Source organism: Colletotrichum lupini, chromosome 2 (assembly GCF_023278565.1).
Source record: "Colletotrichum lupini chromosome 2, complete sequence".
In the NCBI taxonomy this organism is placed as follows: domain Eukaryota; kingdom Fungi; phylum Ascomycota; class Sordariomycetes; order Glomerellales; family Glomerellaceae; genus Colletotrichum; species Colletotrichum lupini.
The window spans coordinates 4225303-4247415 of NC_064675.1; the positions used below are offsets into that span (position 1 = coordinate 4225303).

Sequence of the window (22113 nt, forward strand, 5' to 3'; positions counted from 1 at the left end):
AAAATCGAGGTCGGAGGTGCTGCTGATGCTGCCGTCTGCGTGCTTCCTGCAGCAACCCAGGTCTACCTAAGGTACACAGTACACTAAGGCAGGTGCAGGTGTGGATACTCGAGATACGCTAGGGCCAACTGGGACTCGTGGGAGAGAACGGTGTGGAGCGACGGTTACTCAACGGCGGAAGGAGTCAAGGACTCAAGGGGACTGAAGTTCAAAATGGCAGGCGCAAGATGCCAACCTACTCCCGTCAGACACTTGAGCTCCCGTCGTCAATACACGTACCTTTCTCAGGCACCTTGCCTTGTCTTACCTAAAACCAAGATACATAGGCAGGAATGGGCAAGGATATGCGATGAGTAAGGTAGGTAGGTACCTTTGGACATGCCTTCCTTCCTTGTGCCCTCTCTTTACCTTTGGATTCTGGCTGTGTCTCTACCTCACTGGTCTAGGTTCCCGTCCCGCCCCCTCCCCGCCTTGGACGTCTCCTTCCTACGCAACGGGTTTCGCTTTCCCGGACTGCCATGTTTCCCTTGTGTCCGTCTTCCTTCCGGAAACGACCACTTGAACCGACCAGTAAGAGTCATGGCCGCCGGAGCCAAAGCCGGAGCGGGAGGCCATAATCAGATTGCAAGCTGCCGATCCGATAGAGCTTGTGATATGCACCTACCTAATTAATTACTACAAGTTACCTACCCTACCTGCGTCTGAGTAAGGCACGAATGCCCCAATGTCAGGGAAGGTACGAGTAGGCAAGTACCTTACGAATAGAGAAATGAAGCATGGGAGAGGAAATTTGAGTAGGTGCAATAGACACGAGTGTTCATAGTTTCTCTCCCAGTGTGGCAGAGGGTTCATCTCATTACCAAATTCACGACTCCCGTTGTCCACTGCACTTTCTCCGCAAGTTCGTTCGAATACAGCAATCATGTCACTAAGTAATCCCTTTTTTCCCGCCTGCATCCCCCGGTCAGTCGCCATTTGCTAAATTCATCACTTCGTCCCGGAAAGACATGCAATTTACCAGACAGCTGCCAGACAGGCTAGCCATGACTTACTATCCGACCGTCTGGAAAGCTTCATTTCGTTTCTTCAATTCGCCCGCCTTATCCGTCCATCACTTCACTCTGTCCGGCAAACCCAATGTCAATCAATTCCCCAATCAGAGCGACTCATTACAACCGCGCGACCAACCCACATAGCAACGTTCTGAATCAGTCTGCAGCAATTTCCATGCGACTCCCCAATCCGACCTTCACCTGGCCGTAATCTTCCCAGGAACCCAGAACACAGGATACGGCATACGGGATCCCAACAACCTAAGCACCCGCGTCTCTTGTCCCGAACTGAAGGTTCTCACTCGTCGACACATCCCCGGAGCCCTGGATTTCCTTCCCGTCCTCTCGGCCAACCCTGGTGCCTTCTCCAGCCCGCCGATACTACGTGGAATCCGACCGGGATCTTGTTCCTTTCCTCAACCCAAAAGAGAACACACCGCGTACGGTCATCTGCGGACTACTGCACATTGCGTCGCCCAGTTGCGTAAAGCAGCCAAGGTACGTAATAAGGGCCTGGCAAACTTTCTTTCTCACCGGCTCGACACTGAACAGTCGAAAGCCCTGTACTGCAGAACCTGGCAGTATCCGTACGCTGTACTGATGCAGAGAGCATTTCTCGTCTCTCGGGCTCCGCAGAAACTGGCTGCGAAAGTACTCCGTACCTACCACTAGTCCGGTCATCGCCAGTATCAGAAAGCCAGAACCCAATCGAAGCCACCACCATCACTCTGCGTCCCTAGGACCTTGCTTGCCATGCCTATTGGATAACCAGGCCGTACCTAGTCCGGTGCCCCTGCAGATGGCCTCGGCTTCGCTTGGCGGCCTACGGATTCACTATGCACGCAGTACCAGACAAGCCAAGCTCCCATGTGCGCTTGCTTTTGCTCTGCCGCACCGCTGCACCGTGCCGTCCCCATTATCCCTTCGCCCCGAAAATGGGACTGGCCTACGTCCGTACCTGCGCAGCTCTGGATACGCTGTACTACTCCATAGTCGCCCTCGGTCCCGTGTTACGTACCCGCCTGCCGTGCTGCGAGACGCGATTTGAAAGCTGACCTGAATTGAGTTGCGGATTACGAAGCAGCATACGTACAGAGATCTACCCTGCGTATCTTGCGGTCATGGCCATGGATACCGTCACACTCACTGCTGGTCTGCCATACGAGCTGGAAAGACTTCTTTGAGCCACTAACACTACGTACACCATCCCCGGCCCCCGCCTGTCTGGTCAAGCCTGCAGCTTTGCTTCTCCATTACCTCTACCTTTGAGCGAATAGGCAGTCGTCCCGCCTCTGTGGGACAGTGGAAACAGAGAAGAAAAACGGCTCTGGCGCCGTTGTCTGTGCGTTGGGTGTATGCAGGCACGCAACTCTGGTCCGCCTTTAGCTAACCCTCAACGAGGTGCCCAGCAAGGAAAAATGAGGGAAAGAAAAAGGCGCATTCTCGGATCACTGTCTTGGTAGCCAATGCCTGTCGAGAGTTCTGACGAGCTTTGAAATACCCGGTGCCCGCAATGGAGAGGACACGAGCAACATATGCAAAGGCGGACAGCATGGGGGGAAACAGAGGGTCTCAAAAGCTCGGCTTGTTCGCGACTCAGTCAATCAGTCCCTCTTTGAGTTCCTCACGCCCATGGGATACTCGACAGGCAGATAGACCCGGTCGGCGGACTCGGAAATACCTACTACGTAGATTGCTGTTCTCACTACTCGGGCTGCGAAAAACCCCCCCCCCTCTCTCTCTCTCAATTGCGCGAGGCTGTGGTCAACAAAGTCACTCATCTTGCGCAAGCCTGCGTGTTAGTGTACTCCATAATCTGAATATGACTCAGCAGTGTACCTGAGTGCTAGCTCATCCATAGGACCAAGACCAATGCTCAACTAGTCAGGTACCCAGGCGAGGATTCAGTACTCGAGGAGAGCATTGAGGCTTGATAACGCATTTCTCGTGCTCTTGCACCGTGAATCGGTTTTTTTGCAAATTACGGTAACGCACAGCAGCTTCCCAATTCTTCGCCTTTACTCCGAAAACCTTTTGTCAATTCAAGCCAAGCCGAACCCCGCAGTCGTCATCTCTGGGTTCAACGCCTCAAAGATGACATCTTTGACAAAAGGACCTGTCCGACCGACCTTACTATCTGGGAGAGATGGGTCTTGCGTGGAGCAAAAAACATGTGTGATGGGGAACAAGATCTGGAAATCAACATGGCAGACATGCACCAGCTCCGGGAACCCCGTGGAGCAAATGTGGCTGGGCAAGTTCAAGCCCCAGCTGCCAGCTGGACGTAGCCCTGAGCTTGCTTGCCCTGGACAAGGCTCGGCGTCGCCTTGCCTTGCCTTGCCTTGCCTTGCCCCAAGGTATCCGCACCCTGGCTGGTTTCTTCCGCCCACTGGCGTTTGGGCAACCTAGCTCGAACAGGGTCTGACGGGGAATTCCAGAACCGACCGACCGACAAATATCGACAGGGCAGAAGAGGCGTGAGAGAGCTTGTCAGTCGAGTTTGCCCTCTTGCGCCTTGCAGCGCCAATCAATCGTGGATCTGGGACTAGGGTATCGGCCTTCGGGGGACTGGGAGTATGGCACGCGGGTCGAGAATGAGGTATACCCGTCCACTGTTTAACTCTATCGTTTTGCATTACTAGAGGATTGCCGCAGTATATATAGACGCTACCCTGCCCTCGAATTCCGTACTATTTAACCTTAACCCTTTTTATAAATTACCTATCCTTTCCTCTATTCTACCCTCTCCCTCGTTAAGGGATCCCTAGAATTATAATTTTAATAACTTATTAATAAGTTAATATTATTATTTAAAAATAAATAACTTATATTTATATATAAATACTAAGAGTTTTATTATTATAAAAATAGTAATAAATATACTAAAATATTTAAAAAAGCTTTTTAATAAATTTTTAATATTATTTAAAATTATAGTCCTCGAGCTATAGAAAAAAGCCGAGGTACTATATTAATATAACCCTATTTATTTTATTAATATTAATAACAATTTTTTTAATATAAGATATATTATTAATATTCTATAACTATGTTATTATATTTTATAAATCGTACTTAACGTTAATAAAGATTTTAATATTATTTCTTAGTTCGTTTCTTAGTTTTGTTATTAAGGCCGTTATTATAAAATTAGTTTAGTTATTAATATTTTAGTAAGTATTTTAATTTAATAAACTTAAAAGCTCTTATAGCCCTTAAAGAGAGGCTTTTAAAGGACTTATAATTAGACTTTTTATTTATTATAAATAAAGCTATTATAAATAAAGCTATTATAATTAAAGCTATAGCGTTACGAACCTCAATAATAAGTAGTTAATAATATAATTATTTTTCTTTTATAATAAGTTTAAAAAATATTTTAATTTAAGTACTAAGTAAGTACTATACTATTTTATTAAAACTATATTCTTATACTTATAACTTAGAAAGAATTAACTTTCTTCGATAATAAGGTACTTAGAGGTATACCCGTCCTCTCCCCTCGCGTCCACCCACTGACCGCACTGCCATAATGCTAACAACGGTCGTTGTCTCACGCTACGCAGAATGACTGGGCTGTCTCAGAGCCCCCGTTACTACCGCAGACCTAACGGTCAGGCCAACGTCGGTCTTGAAACTTGAGACACTCAGTTGTACGGCATTTACTATGAAGGCCGGGGGGCTAGCTCCGTTGTGAGCTTGACCGCTTCGTTTCTCATGCGCCGGTCGGCGCCCTGCATCTGCCCGATTTCCAACCGATTGACTACCACCTGGATGGCGGATGCCGGATGATGGTACACGGCAGCCCTCGGCAGCTCGCAACCTGCCCCAGGGATGGTCTCTCTTGCGCTGCTGCGCACGAAGAAGCAATACCGTACGGCCGGCAACCTACAAAGCCCACAATTGCGTGGTCCCTTGTTCACCATGTCCACTCCAGCGTCCATGGACCCAGACCTCCTCACTATTCTTGACACTGGGAAAGCCCTCTGGCGGGGACCATAGCCCTCTGGTAGTCGTCGATCATGATCTGTCACAATCTGGATCTAGCGCCGCTCGACGCGCTTTGAAAATCTTCAAACGCCTCATACAGACGAGTGTCCACGGACTAGCCACGTCAATGAGAAATAAGAAACTCAAACTTGGGCTACGGAGACGTCCCGCGGACCTCACCTGCTCCCAGATCCGACATCAACGATTTACTGCTATGTGGAGCGATTGCATGCATCTCACATCATCTATGCATTGATACGAAATCAGCCTGGCAAGGAGCCATGCAGCAAGAAAAAGATGCTGTGTTACAGCCTACGGGGACGGTAGGTCGATTTACTGGATGAATCATCGGCAATCTTGCCAGAAATAGCAGCACCGTCGATTACATCGTCTACTCAGTGTTGGCGAAGGACATATCGCCAGTCTATTGAGCTTCCCTAACGTAATGCAACGTTTTCATCCCATGAGCACTTACTGGCCAAAGCTCTCAACCTCATGTTCACCTCGAGTGCCAAAGTTCAGATGAAAGAGATCAACGACTTTGTTTTTGCCGAGGTAGGGATCTGAAGAGTGTCAGAGCTGCGTTCAGAGCATGGGTTGAAACAGCTGCTCGATGTAACTTCTATCCGTCCATCTCAACGCACGACTCAAGAACCTTATTGTGTGCTTGGGAGGCCAAAAATGTCTGGCCAGTTCGGATGAAACTGGTGAAATTTTCGACACGCCAGGGTTCGAATGGGTCATCGCCTACAGAGCATCTTGGGAGATAAACTCGATCAAGAATATTGAGTTCACTGGACGGCTTCCCATAAGTGAAAAGTGCATGCACGGTCCGTGGAGTTTGCTCGTCGTTTTCGAGCTTCTGAGACTTGTCATAACAGGGGCGTTCTCGGGTGGAAAAGGCGGAATCTCGTTGGTAGAGAGGTCGGCCTGTCATCAGCAATCTTACCACAAACATGCGAGCGGTTTGTACAAGCAACGCGTGAGAGACGGTTTGCCAGCTTTTGGCTAGGATTACCCTGTTCTGGCCAACCAGGCTGGTGGTTGTGCACAATCACGCAGAGACCTACACCTTGCGCGCGTACATACACGACAAGGTTCTTGTGGCTGATTCGAATAGTGCATAAGAGTTGGAAGCACAACATACCGAACAGACACTACACAAAATGTGTAAAGTATTGAGTCCCTCTCGGCCATTGAGCGTACCGCCATGGTCGGCACATCGTAGCTTCCGAGTCTTGTCGTGGCGACGGCGCCAACTTGGGGGCAAGATCGGTTCTAAGACCGTCTGCCATCGACCGCTAGCTTCAGGGGCAATCCTTTCAGCTTCGCGCCCAACGCACAGGTCCAAGATCGGTCCTGAAGAAAATAGGCCTCAGAAAAGGATACGATAAGGGAAAGGAAGAAGCAAGTGTATGCAGAAACGCGTCACGCTGGAAACGACAAAAAGAGTGACAATTCGAACAGCCCACTGAAAACTATGGAAGTCTTCCAGACTTACGCGCGGTGGACCTCGAAGGCGAAGCAAGCATCATGGCAAACTGCAAATAGAAACTCTGGTCAGTGGCCGGTCCACGGTCCATACACCGCACTAGTGACTGACTACGCATCTGTTCCCTCTGTCACCGTGGAAGCCTTTGATGAAGGCGCGCCTAACGAATCTTCGTATCGGAACGCCATGCTCCAACGTTATTGTATGGATATATCGAGGCACACGACATTAGCGGCGAGTATCGACGACACGGCAAACCGACGCCATGTACAGGAGTATACACGGCAAGGCATGCACACGCGACACACAGTGCATGACAGCCATTAGCTAGCATCTCGACGCGCTCGACTTGTAACTGTTTTTCAATCTATACTTGGCGTATACAATGTTCGGATGCATCAAATTCTCATTTCCCTCCGTCATTTGGCGTTCCGGCTGAATTTAAGCCGCCTTTTTCCTTTTGTAGGAATAATTTCACCCACTACCCACTCGACCATATTCGTCTTTTGCTAATCAGTCTTCTTTCATGTCCCTGCATCTCCACCTGTTGCAGGAAGTCAGGCAGTCCTGGGGCTGCGAGGACATTGCCTATTCGCTTTGCCGGAATCCCGCCGTTCAACAATTTGTTCAGTGCATCAAAGTCTACAGTATGGCGGCCGGAGTCCAACCATGACCGAATAAGGCAAGGTTACGGATATCACATCTACCGTACCAATCCCGACTGACTGGCCAAATATTGCTCCAAGCGTTTCCCGGTCTGCTTGGGTCTTCGACTCTTCAAACGCTCCCTTCAGTATGCACGACTTCAGCCAGCTGGTCGCGATAATTGCTGCTACTATCGTTGCATATCTGCATATACGCTTTGCCTTTCACCCAATGAATTTAGGCACGCAACTGGGAAGGGATGCAGACGGCTGCTAGTACGCAGTGCATCGGTCTGTCTGCAGGTTGCAGGCAAAGTCTCAAGCCTTGAGGGGAGGAATAATCAAGACCATTCTTCCCCGGCCAGCATCTCCCGGGCCGTCTATGGCCCATCCACTCAGGACCGCCGCATACTGCATGCCGTCTTCAAACTCACACGGCCCAGGTTGCTGCTCCTGTTGTTGTCGTTAACGTTGTCGTTGGCAGTGGTAGTGGCAGTAGTATTGCGTGGTACTAATGCTGCTGCTACTGTTAAGACTGCGTTGCTGCTTGCTTCTTTGCTTGCTGCTGCTGTCTATCTGTCTCTCCTCTCTGGTCTCTTCGGACCACCAACGATGCAGCTCGCTTCATGGGTGCGTGAGAGAGTTCGTTTGTACCCTGCCTTACACCCACCCACCCACATCGGCCGACAGCCCCCCCTCAATCCTCATAGCAAGGCATCCTGGGCGGCCACACCACACCCCCAGCAGCACCTCCAGAGCCAGATCCCTCCATCCCCCCTGACCCCCTTGTCGGCATCCTGGAAGAGGGGACATACGGGGGGGGGGGGGGGGGAGAGCTGCTGCGGTGTTGCATTCTGGGACTAGACTCTGCAAGAGACTGTGAGTATTGCACAGGGCAAGGTTGTGACGGGGCGGCGCTGACATCCCTCCCCCGGTCTCTGGCTCTGGAGACTGGTCCCTCTCCTTTGGTCTGGTCCATGTCCACAGTCCGTCCATCTGCGTTGAGCGCTCAAAAAACTCACAGGCTCGACGGATCCCAAGGTTCGGATCCCGACCCCCGGCTCACAACGCATTGAAAACAGCACCATCTTAAATATATTACAGTCCCAAGCGCTTCCCCCACAGTCTGGTTGATCTCTTGTCACCTGTTGCTCTCTTAGGACGAACAAAAGGGCGCTGGACGGTTGATGCTGGTTGCTGTTTTCTGGTTGCGCGCGCTTTTCCCTCCTTCTCGGCTCTGCTCACTCTGTCTATCATTCACACTTTTCCTACTCGGCGCAACGTAACGCAACGCCTACACACCACAACCCAACCTCTTATTAGTCTTACACAGACCACACTCACACACACACACACACACATTCAAGCAACTCGCATTCTCTCATAACATCCCCGATCCCGACCAGATAAAGATCCAGAGCGGCCCAGTTTTAAGAAAAAGTAAACAGGAACACCAGTAACGAAAAAGCCTCGACTTGCTCAACCCTGTTCACAGCACGCTGGAGAAGAAGGGGATCCCTTGAGAGGGGGCACGCCTGGCTTGACGTCGCCCTCTGCATTAAGTCGAAAACAACATGTGGGCTACCGCTCCACTGCCGTACTACTCGGCCTACAAGCCAACCCGGAGGAAAGAGAGGGCAAGCATCAGCAACAAAGGTGGCTCATCGCCGTCCGCTGCCATCAACTCACAACCTCCCCTTCCTCCTCTCTCAACCCAAGACCATCCCGACAACATCGCAGATTTGTTCGAGCCTGCTCTTGATGGACCGCCCTCGCCGGAAAGGATTCGTGCCTTGAGCAAGCAGATGCAGAGGGCCTCGGCCTTGGACAAACACAAGAGCCATACAACCACCTCCTCTGGCTCGACATCCTCGCTGCGCTCACTGAACTCGGACCGGTCGTGGGAACACACCCTGGAAACCATTACTTTATCAAGACGTTCTTCTGGCCGGTCGACTTCGAGCAGCATGCCTTCTCGAGACCGGCCCGAGAGCGTACAGCTCTTTGGCAAAACCATCTTCAACCGCAGGGCCAAGATGAAGCGGGAAAGCAGTGGTAACCACAGTTCCTCTGGAAGTTCCTTATACTCTGGTGAGCTTGCCCTGGATGGCCCGGCCTCGACAACAAACAAGGACCACTTCATCCCATCAATTTTTGGCCGTCGCAGAACTCTAAGACAGGACGACTTAGGTGAAGACCCAGTTTCGGGACGCAAGTTGCAAATATCAGGCCCTTACAACTTTCAACATGTCACCCACACCAAGCGGGATCACTTACCGGACCTTCAGCGGGGTAGCCGCGCCGAACTGGTCTCCGAATTCTCAGCCATCCGCGCTGGCCAACGGCCGACCACCGGCCAACTCAAGGGAATTGACGTTGAAGATTTGCACTTTTCCAACTTTTCATCCGAAGCCTTGCACACGCAGCAGGACAACGCGTGGGCGTCCGAAACTCAGCCAGAGATGTTTGCGAATCGCCCGCCTGCCATTGCCAGGCATACAGGCCCGACCTCTGTACCTCGACGGTTGGTCAAGCACACACGATCCCAGGAACAACTTCGGTCGAGCCCGCCGCGCCCAGCACCTCCGCGGCCACCCCGATCACCCATCAACGAGGAGATTGTCTCGCCAACTCTTCCAGGCTCGCCTGTACCTGTCCCTCCCCCCAGATCGTCAAGCCGCATCATGAAGCATTACACCGTTTCAGAAGACTCGCTCGCCACCATTGATATGTTTCCAGAACGCCCTCAGACCAGCAGCGGCTTTCACCTGCCAGGCACCCTCGATGTACCGATCGAATTCACTGAACCTACAATTTCCGAAGAAGCAGAGCCTTTCGCAGACCCGAGATTCTCTCATGCAATCACCACTCCCGACGATGCTGCGTGGCCACTCACAGCAAGCTCCACTGTCTCTTATGAGATGGCACTGCCTGATGTGCCTGAAGAGGAGGAGCAGTTCGTTTTGTCCCGGCAGTCTGGCCCGAGCTTGACCAGCACTCGTTCATCGCTTCGGGGAAGCCAGTCTGTGCCTGCTCTGCGCCAGAGCGTGCCTCAGACGCCGGAGGACGAGTTTAGGCGGCCATCAAGCGGCGCATCGGACACCCTTGGCAGCTTCGACATGCTTGCCGCGCAGAATGCTCTGAAGGAAGCTTTGGAAGTTGATGGGCCGGCTGCTATCTCTCACCGAGCCAGCTGGGAGGATGATATTGACTACTGCTACGAGCACGAAGCTGAGGCTGACTGCGACTACGCGTGGGACCGGCCGTCTTTGGATATTGTGAGGGAGGACTCTGTAGAGACTTCTTTTGACAACGATGGTATCTTCGTCGCACCCCTCTCGGCTGGTCTGAAGCCGGCATCGACGTTGGGACACTCTGACATGCCAGCTCTCAGCCCCGCCAGTCAGACTTCCGTCAACGGACACGAAGCAATCACTCCTACCATTACCGCGCTGCCCGTTAGGTCAAACTTCTCTCATCCCAGAAAGGAGACGAACTACCGGGGCACCTCCCATCTCCACGTGAGGACAGCATCGCGAGCATCGAGTTTCAAGGAGTCTCACGGCTTCAACCTCTCGCCATCTCTTCTCATTCCAACGGATTTCCGCCAGCAGATGTTGGCAGACTCGGACGCTGACGCGTACCCCATGGATGTGGGGAGACACGACACCAGCCACTTCGCCTTTGACGAGGAGCCCGTCCTGACGATTGAAATGCCTGGACTGTTCGCCAGAGACCGTGCCAGCACTTCAACAACCGGCAGCAACTCGTCCAGCCAAACCAGCCTGACCGAGGCTCGCCATACATCGACCAACTCGACATGGACGGCGCTCACCAGGTACACGGGAAGCACGACCTTTGAGGGTTGGAACCCAAAGTTTGAGGGTAGCGACCACTCGCGTTCCTTCAGTGCCGATGACTTTGCGGACCTCGGGTCGCCCAGAGGACGAAAGTCCACCATGACTCCGTTGCCTGAATCCGAGGAGTTTCTGACCATGTCGCGTTCCACGGGTGACATCCGCGCCGCTTCCGGATGCATCGATGCCAGCTTGTCCCAGGACTCTCTCCCGCTTGCCAAGATGAAGGAGCCGGTGAAGCAGCACCGACGCCAACGTGCGCAGACACTGAGTGCCCCGCCCCCGCCTGGGCAGTACGCCCTTTTCCCGCCTCTCTATGCCGGCAGCCGCATCTGAACGCCTGCTCGCCACTGAGTACACCTTCCGACCCATGACAACACATTACGACCTCACAACATATCTCATATATCTTTGTTCCATAGACACACACACCTGGGCGCGCGCACGCTCGCGCGTTCCCTCTCCCTCAACGGCGGAGCGACGCACCACACTAACAAACCTTCTACACCTTATTGTTTGTTTCTCGACATATCACGGCGTTTCAAGACGGTCGTGATTCGTATAGACTTTCTTGGCATATCTCGGAGGAGTTATCACCTGGGCTCCCATCATTTCGTTCACACCATAGACCAAAAATCCGGTTTGGTCATTCTTCGATTCCGACCACCAACCATCACTCGCTACACACACACTCACTCACTCACAAGACACCCGCCAGCGCAACGCGCACAACGATCTACAGTTTCCTTACATCTATCTGCAGTCCGATCCGAAGGACTCACTCTTACTATACTACCACCACCAGCAATACCGCTACTACTGATACTGTTATTTTGTTGTACAAAAAAAAAAGAAGGGCGCGAGCACAAAAGCCCACCGGAAGGGATTTGAACCTCCGCCAGGGTTATGATTTGATGGATTATGACAAACCCCTTGTTTTTTCAGCATGGAAAAAAAGGGTGAAAGGGGGAACAGAAAAGCAAAAAACACTTGTAAAAAATTTGGGAGGACAGGACCCGCGGAAGGAAGCAACCCAATGGAGGGATCGTGTTACGCATCTGTGCGATCACGAGAAGGATTACCTGCGGCCCTGGAGGGGTACGCAGCGAGAGAGAGAGAGAGAGAGAGAGATGATGTTTCCCAGCTTTGGAAGTTTAACAAAAGGAGGTTTACCTTATTTCATCGCGGTTCGGATGCAAGCCTTTGATCGCTCCGAACCAGAATTTTCAATCAAAAAAGAGAGACTCCTATCACCTGTCCCATTTACTCCTGCTATTGATCTCTGTCCTCCCCAATGACTTGCTGTGAAAAGATTTCGCCCTATGATCAAACTTACGCTGTGAAGAGGCATGAACTTGGCGAAAAGGCGGGGTTGAGAAAGTGGCAGCGACACACCACAAACCAGTTCACGCGATCAAAACATGCCGAGGTGTTGTTGCCTTACTTGCACACAGTAAGGGTAGAGCGACGCAACGAACCCTCGTGACGCATCGCATGAAAAGTTGACAATTTCTGGGGAGATGCATGCGCTCTCTTGCAACCATCAGGTTCTGGCTGGGTACGGCGGAGCTGTTGATTGGCGTGGCTGGCGTGCTGCGTGGTTTGGTGATGTGCATTATGCATTCGGTAGTGAACACACACACACATACACACACCTTACCTTGGTAGCTTCGATGCGGAGGAGTGGGAGAAGCCGGGCTAGGTTGGTCTAGACTCGTGTCCCGCAATGTGTGTACTCTGCATGACGAACACGTCGACATGTCAAAACTTCGGATGGCAACGACAGACATCCATACTTGAAAGCGCAACGAGAGAGAAATGCGGTTTCCGCTGCAGTCATCAGTCAAGCATGAATGTCAGAGCATAGCCATGATGCTTCTCTTTCTATATACTTTCGTCTGTCCAAATGAAGTTTACCTCACCCTAACGAGCAGTCCTCCCAAGACTTTTTTTTGCAGTTGTAAAATTGGTCCTCAGACCAGCATCACCGTCAATTACAAGCTCCGTCCAACCCTCATCCTGACGGAAAACATATCCTCACCCTACACACCACACCGTACTCCCTCCTCCATCCTCCCGAGGCACCTTGTTCATCCCTCTGCCCATCGCACATGTACACGCATACAGACATGCACACCACCTCCCCTGCCGCCCTTCTCTTCCCACCCATCTCTGTAACCCCTCTTCCTCGCGATTTCCTCCCGTGTCCCGGCTGTACTTGCCTCTCATCCACTACTTCGGTTCACAATCTATTCTAACCTCCCCTCCTAAACCCCCGGCAGGCGGGCTGCCGATATCCCGGAAGTCATCATCTGCATCCAATCAAGCTTGACTCTTCCCGTCTTTATGAAACTGATTTCACCCGCCATCATAATTTGTCCGCGGAGAAAATAAGAAAGAACCAGAAAAACCTGACACCAAAAGCAAAACTCGGCGGGGCCATAAGGTCGAAGGATAGAAGACGAAGAAAAGAAAAGACCCTGGACCCGTGGAGCGGGATGGCACCCTTCTGCGGACCGGCGTCGATATCTGAGACGGGGGCAACAACACCGCCGCGACCAATGGATGGTATGACGTTTCCCCTCCGCGCGCGGCATGTTCTCGGGCGGTCGGCGACACTCCGAAAGAACCCTTTCCCCCCCCACCACCCCCGGCACCCTTGCCTCCGAGATTTTGAGCTCACGCGCTCCCCCCTTTCCAGAAGTGCACTGCATTGGCTTCACACCCACCACCACCACCATCACGACTACCACCACCATCATCATAGAATAGGCTCACGGCAGGCAGACAAGTAGGCAGGGGGATTTGTACAGGTGTCAAGGGCAACCCGCTTCAAGCATTCCTCCACGACGAAGACGACTCGCCTCTCTCGTCCGGAACCCCTTCGACGTCGAGGAACTCGTCCAAGCGGCCGCCCCCGCCGCCATTCACGGCCGCCTCCCGCTCGAGCGTCTCTAGATTGCGCAGCAGTTCTCCCCTTTCGCGGTGGAGCGTCTCCCGCTCCCGCTCCAGGTTCTGGATGTGGCGGCGGGCCATGTCCAGCACCTCGGCCTTGCTGACCCGCCTTTCCTCATTCGCTGCCGCCGCCGCCGCTTGCGGGTCCGATTCGTCGCCGTCTCCGGCGCCGGCCGGGCCGCGGACCTGCTCCGGTAGGGCATTGAGGAGACCCTCGAATTGAGCATTGAGTCGGTTACGATACTGCTTTTCGACCAGATTATGAGATGCGCGTGTTCGTCGTTCTTCGAGGGACTCGGTCGGCTTTTGCAGTGCGTTTTTGGATGTGCGGGAGGCACTGCGCAGTCGGGGTGCCGGTGCCGTCTTGGTGCTCGATCCGGCAGATGAGGCGACCGATACCGACTTGACCGATCGGCCGCTGACGCTGGTCCGGCCCGCGGGGCTGGTGGGTTCGTCATTGTCGTAGTTGCCACCGGCTTCGGGATCGGCTACGGCACGGCGCTTGCCCTTTCGCTGCGGCTTCCGAGTCCCGGGCGATGACGACGACGACGTCTTCATTGCTCCAGCTCCGCCCCTTCTATCTTGAGGCTCGTTATCATCGTCATCCCACGAAGGGTCCTTGACGTCGCTATCGGTCTCCATGCTGCTTTTGCTGTGCTTGCGGACGTCGTGGTTCAATTCGGCCGCAGCGACGGCTGCAATGTTTGGTGTCAGTGTGACGGAGCTGCTGTCTTGAAGCCGCGGCCGCCATGGCGAAGCATGGAAATCAAAAGTGGTCGTGTGTGGTTGCGGGTGAGCTGTTACAGCTACCGTGGTGGAAAGTGGCGTGATGTCGGCATAGACTCCGCCGCCCAGGAACGACTGCTCACTCGTTGGCAGTAGTGGTGGTGCTGCGAATCCGAAATCGTATAAGTGACCACCGCCAACACCAACATTCTGGTTTCTGCCATCAGTACTCAGGCCGGCCGCTGCGGAGAGAGTGACAGGTGGGTTGACGCCTGCTGCTGTTGCGGAGGAGGACGTTGCATCGACATGCTGTTGCGGGTTGTCGTGGTACACCGGGACTCCATATCCGGGCGGAAGCCATGCGGCGGCGTGGGCGGGTGCACGTTGATGGCCCTGCAAATGGAGATGCGACGACGTCCCCTGTTGATCAGCAGCAATATTAGGCGCAGGCGCTGCCGCTGGACCGAATTGGTGCTGAAGACCCTGGTTGCCCTCTGCATGTGTCAACCCCAGAGTACCCAACTCGAGACCCAGACCCAGGGCTGAAGGATGGAGCTGAGGGTGGTTTTGCTGGTGCTGCTGATTCAGGTGCTGGAGTCCTCCGAGATTGTGAATTTGCGGGAATTGCGCCGTCGATACGGATACGGGTATGGGCAATCCAGGAATACCTGCAATGGCCTGGACCTGATTTAGTGGTGTCGCTGTGGTCGATTCATTGATGGCGTTGGGCCGATTGTGGCCTGGACTCAGCTGGGTGGTCTGATTACCGGGCCGAGTGGCGTGGTGTTGGCGGTCGCCGACGTCGAAAGCCCCTCCGAAAACTTCGGGAGAGAAGTGCGGGGACAACGGCGTCGAAGCTATCATCTGCTGATAGAAATAATCGTCAGACTTTTCCCTTCTGTCTTCAACCTTTTTTTTTCTTTGGCGAAAGGACCTGTGATCCTCGAGGACACGGCCTGCTCTACTCTTCTGCGCCTCATCGCCGTCTGTCTCATCAGTTTGCTGAACGCTTGTTCAGAGAACATCACCTTGCCATCGCCCCATCCCGGGGTGGCACACAGACTTTCAGCTCCTTGATACTCCGCCGCCTCCCGCCCATATCCCATACCAAGCACCGGAGGCGAACACCGACAGACAAAATAATGTAGAGAGTCTTGCATGGTCCTTGAATCGTGACTCGACTTCTCATTGCGGAGGCCCATGGGGGAGGGGAGGGATCTGGCCCAACTCGGTGCTACCCGCGTGGCATCATGTACTCACTCGCGCCTTTGATCGCTTGGTCTAGCGCTTGTCTTGTCACATTCGTATACCGCTCAGGTCGGCAGATGAAGAAGGGGCCAACGAGGCATGGCGCGGAATGAGCTGGTCGTTTGATTCAAGGCCTGACCGCAAGAAATGGGAGCCCCTGAAGGCCGCGCTCCGGGGAGGAAGGCACCGAACGGAGAGAAGTGGAATGCAACGCCGGGTGAGATACTTACTTCCGGGTCATCCACGAGATACTCGTAGAAGGGAGTGTTGTCGTTTGGCGTGTGCGCCATCGTATCGTCTTGCCGGGGGTGGCGAGGGGTCTTGTTTCGATTGGAGAACCCCCTTTCTGAATCCCACCGTCCGGCCCCAAAGCAACGCAAAGCCGTTGGTGATTTATACAGGTTTTGTTTGCTTTTTCGAATCTTCGACCTTGTTCCCGTATCTGCTTTCCAATCCCGGGACCGAGGAAAGGCCTCCTATCCGCGAATGGCCAAGATCGGGCGAGGAAGAGCAAACCAGCCACGATTGGGAGGCTCCGTACTAAGCGTGCGGCCAGACAATCCCAGTGGACGTAGGCTGCCGTTAGAAAGAACCAGGCGAGCGTCTGGCCAGTAGTTCCGGAGCGGACGCCACGGCCTTCTCAGGGATTGCCCAAGAACAGTGGGCAATCGGGAGACAACTTGTGGCGCGGGATTCTCCCGTATACCGTCCCCGTGGAGTGACTTTGGTCTCTAGGCGGACCACACCTTCCCAGGACTAGGGTTCCGACAGAGTCAGCCGACCACGACAGCTGCTCAAGTGAATCGACTCTGTCGTAGTTCTCAAAGTTAGACTCGGGTGTCGTACGTACGGCGGCGGGAAGCGCGTTGTAATGCGGCCGGCGCCCAAGACGCCGGTAATCGGGGGGATCGGGGTGGCCTGGATTTATGCCAGAGTCACTCCACTCCAGGGCTGTCGCCAAAAAATCTTTGCTGCTGCGGCGCAGGGTATGCAGGACACACCGAACGAGTTCCGGACGACGTTTCCTCTTTGCTCTGCTTCGCCTAGTCGTGTTGGTAGCAGTCCAATTTATAAATGACCTGTCGTCGATGTCGTTTGTTGTTCCTCTTGAGATCTCGATCTATCTATCAGGACAGGGCAGTCAGTCTCTTCTCATCTTCTTACTTGTACGGCAAGCTAGCCGTGGCTTGTCCGGGGTGCTGAGTATCCTCTCTCATCCCCCATCTTCTTCTCTCATCGGGCCACTCTTCATACTGAGCCCATACCCATCTTCAGTCGAGTCAAGTTGTAAGCCCTCTCTCATCTCTCATTCTGTTCTCCTCCTTTTCTCTTTCTTCTTTCCTTGTCTTATCTCATAGTCGGCTGCTTATGCGACTCGACTTACCGGCTGGAGCAAGTCTAGTAACTCGCTGCGTGAATGGGCTTTCCGCGTCCTTAAAGCTCTGTCAGCTATCACATTCGCAGTATCATCACCGACATTGTCAATGGATGGTGCCTTTGTGACTCGATTTTCTTGAGGAGGGGTTCAGGTGGGCTTTATGAGGACCCGACGCGACAGATTAATATTCGATAGGGCAATTTCCATGTGAGCTCGGCTTCGGATAACGCAGTCCCCAGACCGCTCGAAAGGATCCGCGATTGCTGGCCGACCTGGACGGCATGGGGCGCCCGGAAGGCCCCCAAAGGCGTGTGCAGCGCCTACATGGATTCCGTCACCCAATCCTGAGCAGGGACTTGCCCGCGCGCCCAATCTTCCTTGGTCGCAGAAGCAGCTATACCCACAACGGCCTGCATGATGCAGCTGTTCAAGTCGTGTCTGCGTATTATGCATTCTCGTCCGGGAAAGTAATTCTGCTTGACTTGGCCTTGGGTTTCACCACGCTCGGAAAGCTGCTGTCCCCCTCTCTCGAGGAGCATACTGACAGACATCGAGACTAAGACAGAGATGAGATCTGTTGATTCTCTGTTGGTGGTGGGAGAAGATCGTTGCTTAATGAAACTAGTGGAGGTCTGACTCAAGTGGTCCTGAATCTCGGATGCTCCTATCAGGGGCGGTTAGGTTGGCAACACGTGCGAGGGTTGTGAGTGGACTGACAAGTGTCAGAAGAATCTTCTTTCTACTTTCCTCTTTGGTTGAGCCGTTGTATGACGCCTTTGTTCACTTGAGAGAGAGAGATGACCTCAAAGCCAGCTACATTGGTGCTTAGGTGGCTGGGTGGAACAATCTTGAAGCTGAGGGGCCCGCTCCTCAGCCATCTTCTCGCCTTCTACCGTAGCCCTAAGGGAAGGCCAGAGGATAAGGGGGGTAATCTTGATCTGCGTCTGTCGGTGAGGATGCAGCCAAGAGCCTGATGATCTCGGGTCCCGAAGAAAAGAAGCCTTTCCTCCAGGGTGAACAGCCGCAGCGTCATCAGGTAATGACCATTGGGAGCAAACTCCATGTATCAGACGTCGAGAACCCTAGGATGTTCTTTACTGTTTATGGGTATTGTCCCGTTAATTCTCCCTCTCAAGTTGGGAGGGTTGGGGGCCAGTGCCTTGCTTCCAGCTCGAGGACCCGAAATCATCGGGGCTGAGACCGTTACCCTATGGTCGATGAGGGACTTTGATGTGATCCGTAGTCCGTACCGGTCAGAATCTGACTCGTCTCCGTATAGATTAACTCAAGTTGGCCGAGTGGCTCCATCGAGCTCTCCGTTTGCTGTTCAGGGGATACCCTCGTGGTGTATTCCCGCCGCCTCGCTTCACGGAATCTCGGATGTCTTTTGCTCGACGGCGACAGAAGCATCTTGTCGTTTCTTCTTGTATTCTGGTCTTAGGGTTAGTTGACTGGTCACTCTCGCTCTCGAACATTGCGAGATCGACCGTTGTCTGGTGCTTTAACGTTTGCTTTCACTTCGCGGGAGCAGGCCATGTGACCTGTTCTCCTGATCTCCGTACATATGGTGCGTGGTTCGTGACAGTGTGACCACCTTAAGCGAGGGTTCGACTTGCTTCTCGGGTACCTTAGGTACTCTGTACCATTCGGATTGCACCTATCTCCGTCAGTCTTGGGTTGTCTTCTGTAAAGGCGTTGTGGGCTGCCCCTTGCCCTAAGCCAACGTAAGGTAGGCAGCAGCAAGTTCAGACAGGCGACCTTCTATGAGGAAAGATGTGCCTACCGCATCTTACCTGAAGGTACATGGGCACATCATCTTACGGTTGGGTACGATGGTGTTGAAGGTTCCGTTCCGCTCCTTCCCCGTCCTGTCAAAACAGTAACCCCTGTCTCCCCTTCCCTACCTCAGGCAGTTGTCCATCCGGTGTCTTTCATTCTTGTTCTATTACTGGCCTATTCCCGCAGGAAACAAGGTTCAGGGATAAGAAAGAGGAACATCCACCTGCCTTAGGTCTGTACGTCTCCATGCACGATGTTCATCACAGTATCACAAACTACCACTGAGTGTTTGGAAACGGAGGCTGCGGGAAGGTGCCTTGACCGTTGGGACCGTTAGTACCGTTGACCGTTGCATGTGGCTTTTTTTTCGTCAGGGCTGTCATCCGCATTTGGACAGGTCGCAGCTTGAGGTAACCTTCCATCAGACGAACCACCTCGCACAAAGGCACATGGCATAATCACGTGTAAGACGGTGAGTGGCACTTGATCTTGCTTCTGTCTGATTCGGAAGAGCTCACATTCTCCTTATCCTTCCTTCCCGCCTCCTCTCCTTCTACCTTCTCTAATTGTTGCGGCCATCATGCAATAACAACACTCATCTGCTATGTCCTGTCTACTTACTCCCTCTTTCCCTTGGCCCATTCCCTCAAGACATTCTTCTTCAACTTGCCAGTGCTAGTCTTGGGCAGTTCATCAACAACCTCAACCTCCCGAGGCACCATGAACTTGGAGATGTTGCTCTGGTGCTTCGCCCACGAAATCAGGTCTTCCCCCTTCAAGCTCTTGCCTTCTTTGACAGTCACGTAGGCTTTAGGACGCTCGCCCCAATGAGAATCAGGCACAGCAACCACGGCCGCTTCGAGTAGATCGGGATGTTGTACGAGCATGCCCTCAAGGGCCACCGATGAGATGTTCTCGCCACCTAGTCCTTCATTAGTCCGACGAGAGACAACAACTCGACGAGTTGACGCGTACCTGAAATGATAATATCCTTTGCTCTATCAAGAATCTGAGCCGATCCATCGGGATGCCAGACTGCGAGATCTCCAGAGTGCAGCGCACCGCCATCGAACAACTTCTTGGTGGCTTCGGCATCCTTGAAATACTCCTTGGCGCAGATATTACCGAAGAATACAATCTCGCCGATTTCTTTCCCATCCTTGGCGACATCAATAAGAACACCCTCCGGCTGATCTGTCTTAATGATTCGAATGGGAAGACTGGTCAAGAAGCCATGACCCTGGCGAGCCATTTTGGCGTACTTCTCGTTTGTTGGGAGTGTCTCCCATGATGGCATATGGTATCCTTTGGTGATGGGACCGTAGGTCTCCGTCATGCCATAGACATGGACGGGGAAGAGATTCAGGTTTGTCTAACCACGTCAACACTATTTCGACAAGTCCCGGCAGCCGGATCAAGCGTTACGTACCATCTGCTCGAACAAGTGCGCACTGGGTGGACTGGCAGCTACAGTCACCCGCACTTCTTGGGGCAACTTCTCGGCCTCGTTCGCTGAGCATAACAGGGTGTTGACTGTTGGTGCTGCCTGCAATTGAACTCCTGTGTCAACTGTCTGCTCTTCACACTCCGTGGATAGGAATCACTTGCGTTGAAGTGTGTGATGCCCTCTTCCTTAAGCAACTTCCAGATGAGAGGGTAGTCAATCTTTCGCAAGCACACGTGCGTCCCACGCACAGCCGTTACCGCCCAAGGGAATCTGTACTATGTCAGTAGGTTCAAACAAGACTAGAGGGCCCCAGACTGGAGGGTAGGCTTCTTACGTCCAACCAACGGCGTGGAACCTAGACATAGTCAGCAAATGCCTTTCGACAATCTATCCTGATGCACTTACATGGGTAAAGTCCATAGCTAGATGGTAGAAATCCATGGTCAGCTGGGTGCAGCAAGCATGAGCTGGGTTTGATCATGACTTACATATTTGCAACGGCCAGTGTGATAATTCAGTCCTGATTCGATGACGTTTCCAACAGCTACACGGAAATACAATCAGCACAACTTGATACCTGTGCAAGAGTCTCAAACCAGTTCATGCATCACTTACCAGCCAAATAGGCCCCGCGATGTGTGTAGACTACGCCCTTGGGCCGACTCGTGGTTCCTGAAGTGAAAGGAATGGCAAGCATATCATCCTCATTACCACATTGTGAGTGAAGGCCGGCCCAACCCTGACCGTGTTGCTGATCATACTGCAGGCCCTCCAAGACGGCATCATCAAAGGGGCCACTCAAGGCGCCCTCCGTGTAGTCGGTATCAGTGTCAATAATCAAGGGGACCTGGGGGTGTTTCTCCTTGAACTCGTCAAGCAGGTGGACGAACTCCTGGTCGACGATGATTGAATCGACCTCGGCAAAGTCGAAGATGTAGGTGATGTCATCCGGCTTCAATCTGTAGTTGACACCCACATTAACCCCGCCAGCGGCGGCAATACCAAAGATGGACTCGAGAAAGGCGGGTGTATTGGGCGCAAGAATCCCGACCCTCTTGAAGCCGTGCTTCTTCAGGTAATAGGCCAGGCCGCGCGCTCTGTCTGCGAACTCGATGTAAGACCGTCGCAGAGTTCGGCCGTTGGCTGTCACATGGAAGATGGCTTCCGCATCGGGCTCTATCGCGGCGGCACGCTCTAGAAAGAATGTTGGCGAAAGCTGGTGTATGTGGTGGTTCGGACGGGGCTCATCGACCTTGGCTGTGGAGGATGAGAGGAGGTGTCCGAGGATGTTCTTAAGACGAGATGGAGGGCTAGACATGGCTACTGCTGACTGGAAGAGCCTCTTCTACAGAACCGAGAGGTAAGATGTAATAAGGAGGATGAGATTGTCAATTTCTGCGTGCTGAATATGAAATCGTTGGCTGATTTGAAAGCTGGCGGTCACAAACACATTGAGGCAAATGTGGAAGAAATGGTGACTGAGAGGAAGGACTTGTATGCTGCGATGGAAAGCCAGCCATTCTTGCTACCAGCCACAATCCCTCT

The 22113-nt window shown here is 52.9% G+C and overlaps 6 protein-coding genes across 6 annotated transcripts; 4 read left to right on the top strand and 2 right to left on the bottom strand.

The window, feature by feature from the left end:
- Window positions 1–25: 25 nt before the first annotated feature.
- On the top strand, window positions 26–2708 carry CLUP02_03586 (uncharacterized protein; the record flags this gene model as incomplete). The annotated part of the gene is made up of 12 exons (XM_049282606.1): window positions 26–60; window positions 123–353; window positions 447–649; window positions 711–736; window positions 824–901; window positions 969–1139; window positions 1197–1550; window positions 1605–1703; window positions 1793–2066; window positions 2119–2204; window positions 2293–2426; window positions 2516–2708. 12 exons carry the CDS (start codon window positions 26–28, stop codon window positions 2706–2708), a joined length of 1884 nt encoding a protein of 627 aa, XP_049139749.1.
- A 1911-nt stretch (window positions 2709–4619) lies between these two features.
- On the top strand, window positions 4620–8701 carry CLUP02_03587 (uncharacterized protein; the record flags this gene model as incomplete). Its single annotated transcript, XM_049282607.1, has 22 exons — window positions 4620–4676; window positions 4751–4978; window positions 5035–5146; window positions 5233–5365; window positions 5413–5440; window positions 5511–5597; window positions 5695–5861; window positions 5924–6024; window positions 6105–6145; window positions 6226–6266; window positions 6348–6398; window positions 6510–6801; window positions 6862–6996; window positions 7088–7181; window positions 7217–7374; window positions 7482–7808; window positions 7889–7966; window positions 8043–8057; window positions 8129–8178; window positions 8283–8460; window positions 8546–8634; window positions 8674–8701. The coding sequence occupies 22 exons, from the start codon at window positions 4620–4622 to the stop codon at window positions 8699–8701; spliced, it is 2490 nt and encodes an 829-aa protein (XP_049139750.1).
- A 51-nt stretch (window positions 8702–8752) lies between these two features.
- CLUP02_03588 (uncharacterized protein) lies at window positions 8753–11371 on the top strand (the record flags this gene model as incomplete). The annotated part of the gene is made up of 1 exon (XM_049282608.1): window positions 8753–11371. The coding sequence occupies one exon, from the start codon at window positions 8753–8755 to the stop codon at window positions 11369–11371; it is 2619 nt and encodes an 872-aa protein (XP_049139751.1).
- Window positions 11372–13867: 2496 nt separating this feature from the next.
- Window positions 13868–16254, bottom strand: CLUP02_03589 (helix-loop-helix DNA-binding domain-containing protein; the record flags this gene model as incomplete). Its single annotated transcript, XM_049282609.1, has 2 exons — window positions 13868–15580; window positions 16195–16254. The coding sequence occupies 2 exons, from the start codon at window positions 16252–16254 to the stop codon at window positions 13868–13870; spliced, it is 1773 nt and encodes a 590-aa protein (XP_049139752.1).
- A 636-nt stretch (window positions 16255–16890) lies between these two features.
- On the top strand, window positions 16891–17322 carry CLUP02_03590 (uncharacterized protein; the record flags this gene model as incomplete). The annotated part of the gene is made up of 1 exon (XM_049282610.1): window positions 16891–17322. The coding sequence occupies one exon, from the start codon at window positions 16891–16893 to the stop codon at window positions 17320–17322; it is 432 nt and encodes a 143-aa protein (XP_049139753.1).
- A 2416-nt stretch (window positions 17323–19738) lies between these two features.
- Window positions 19739–21886, bottom strand: CLUP02_03591 (AMP-binding enzyme; the record flags this gene model as incomplete). Its single annotated transcript, XM_049282611.1, has 8 exons — window positions 19739–20043; window positions 20097–20493; window positions 20551–20633; window positions 20726–20838; window positions 20903–20923; window positions 20974–20990; window positions 21057–21112; window positions 21184–21886. The coding sequence occupies 8 exons, from the start codon at window positions 21884–21886 to the stop codon at window positions 19739–19741; spliced, it is 1695 nt and encodes a 564-aa protein (XP_049139754.1).
- Between the last annotated feature and the right edge of the window lie 227 nt (window positions 21887–22113).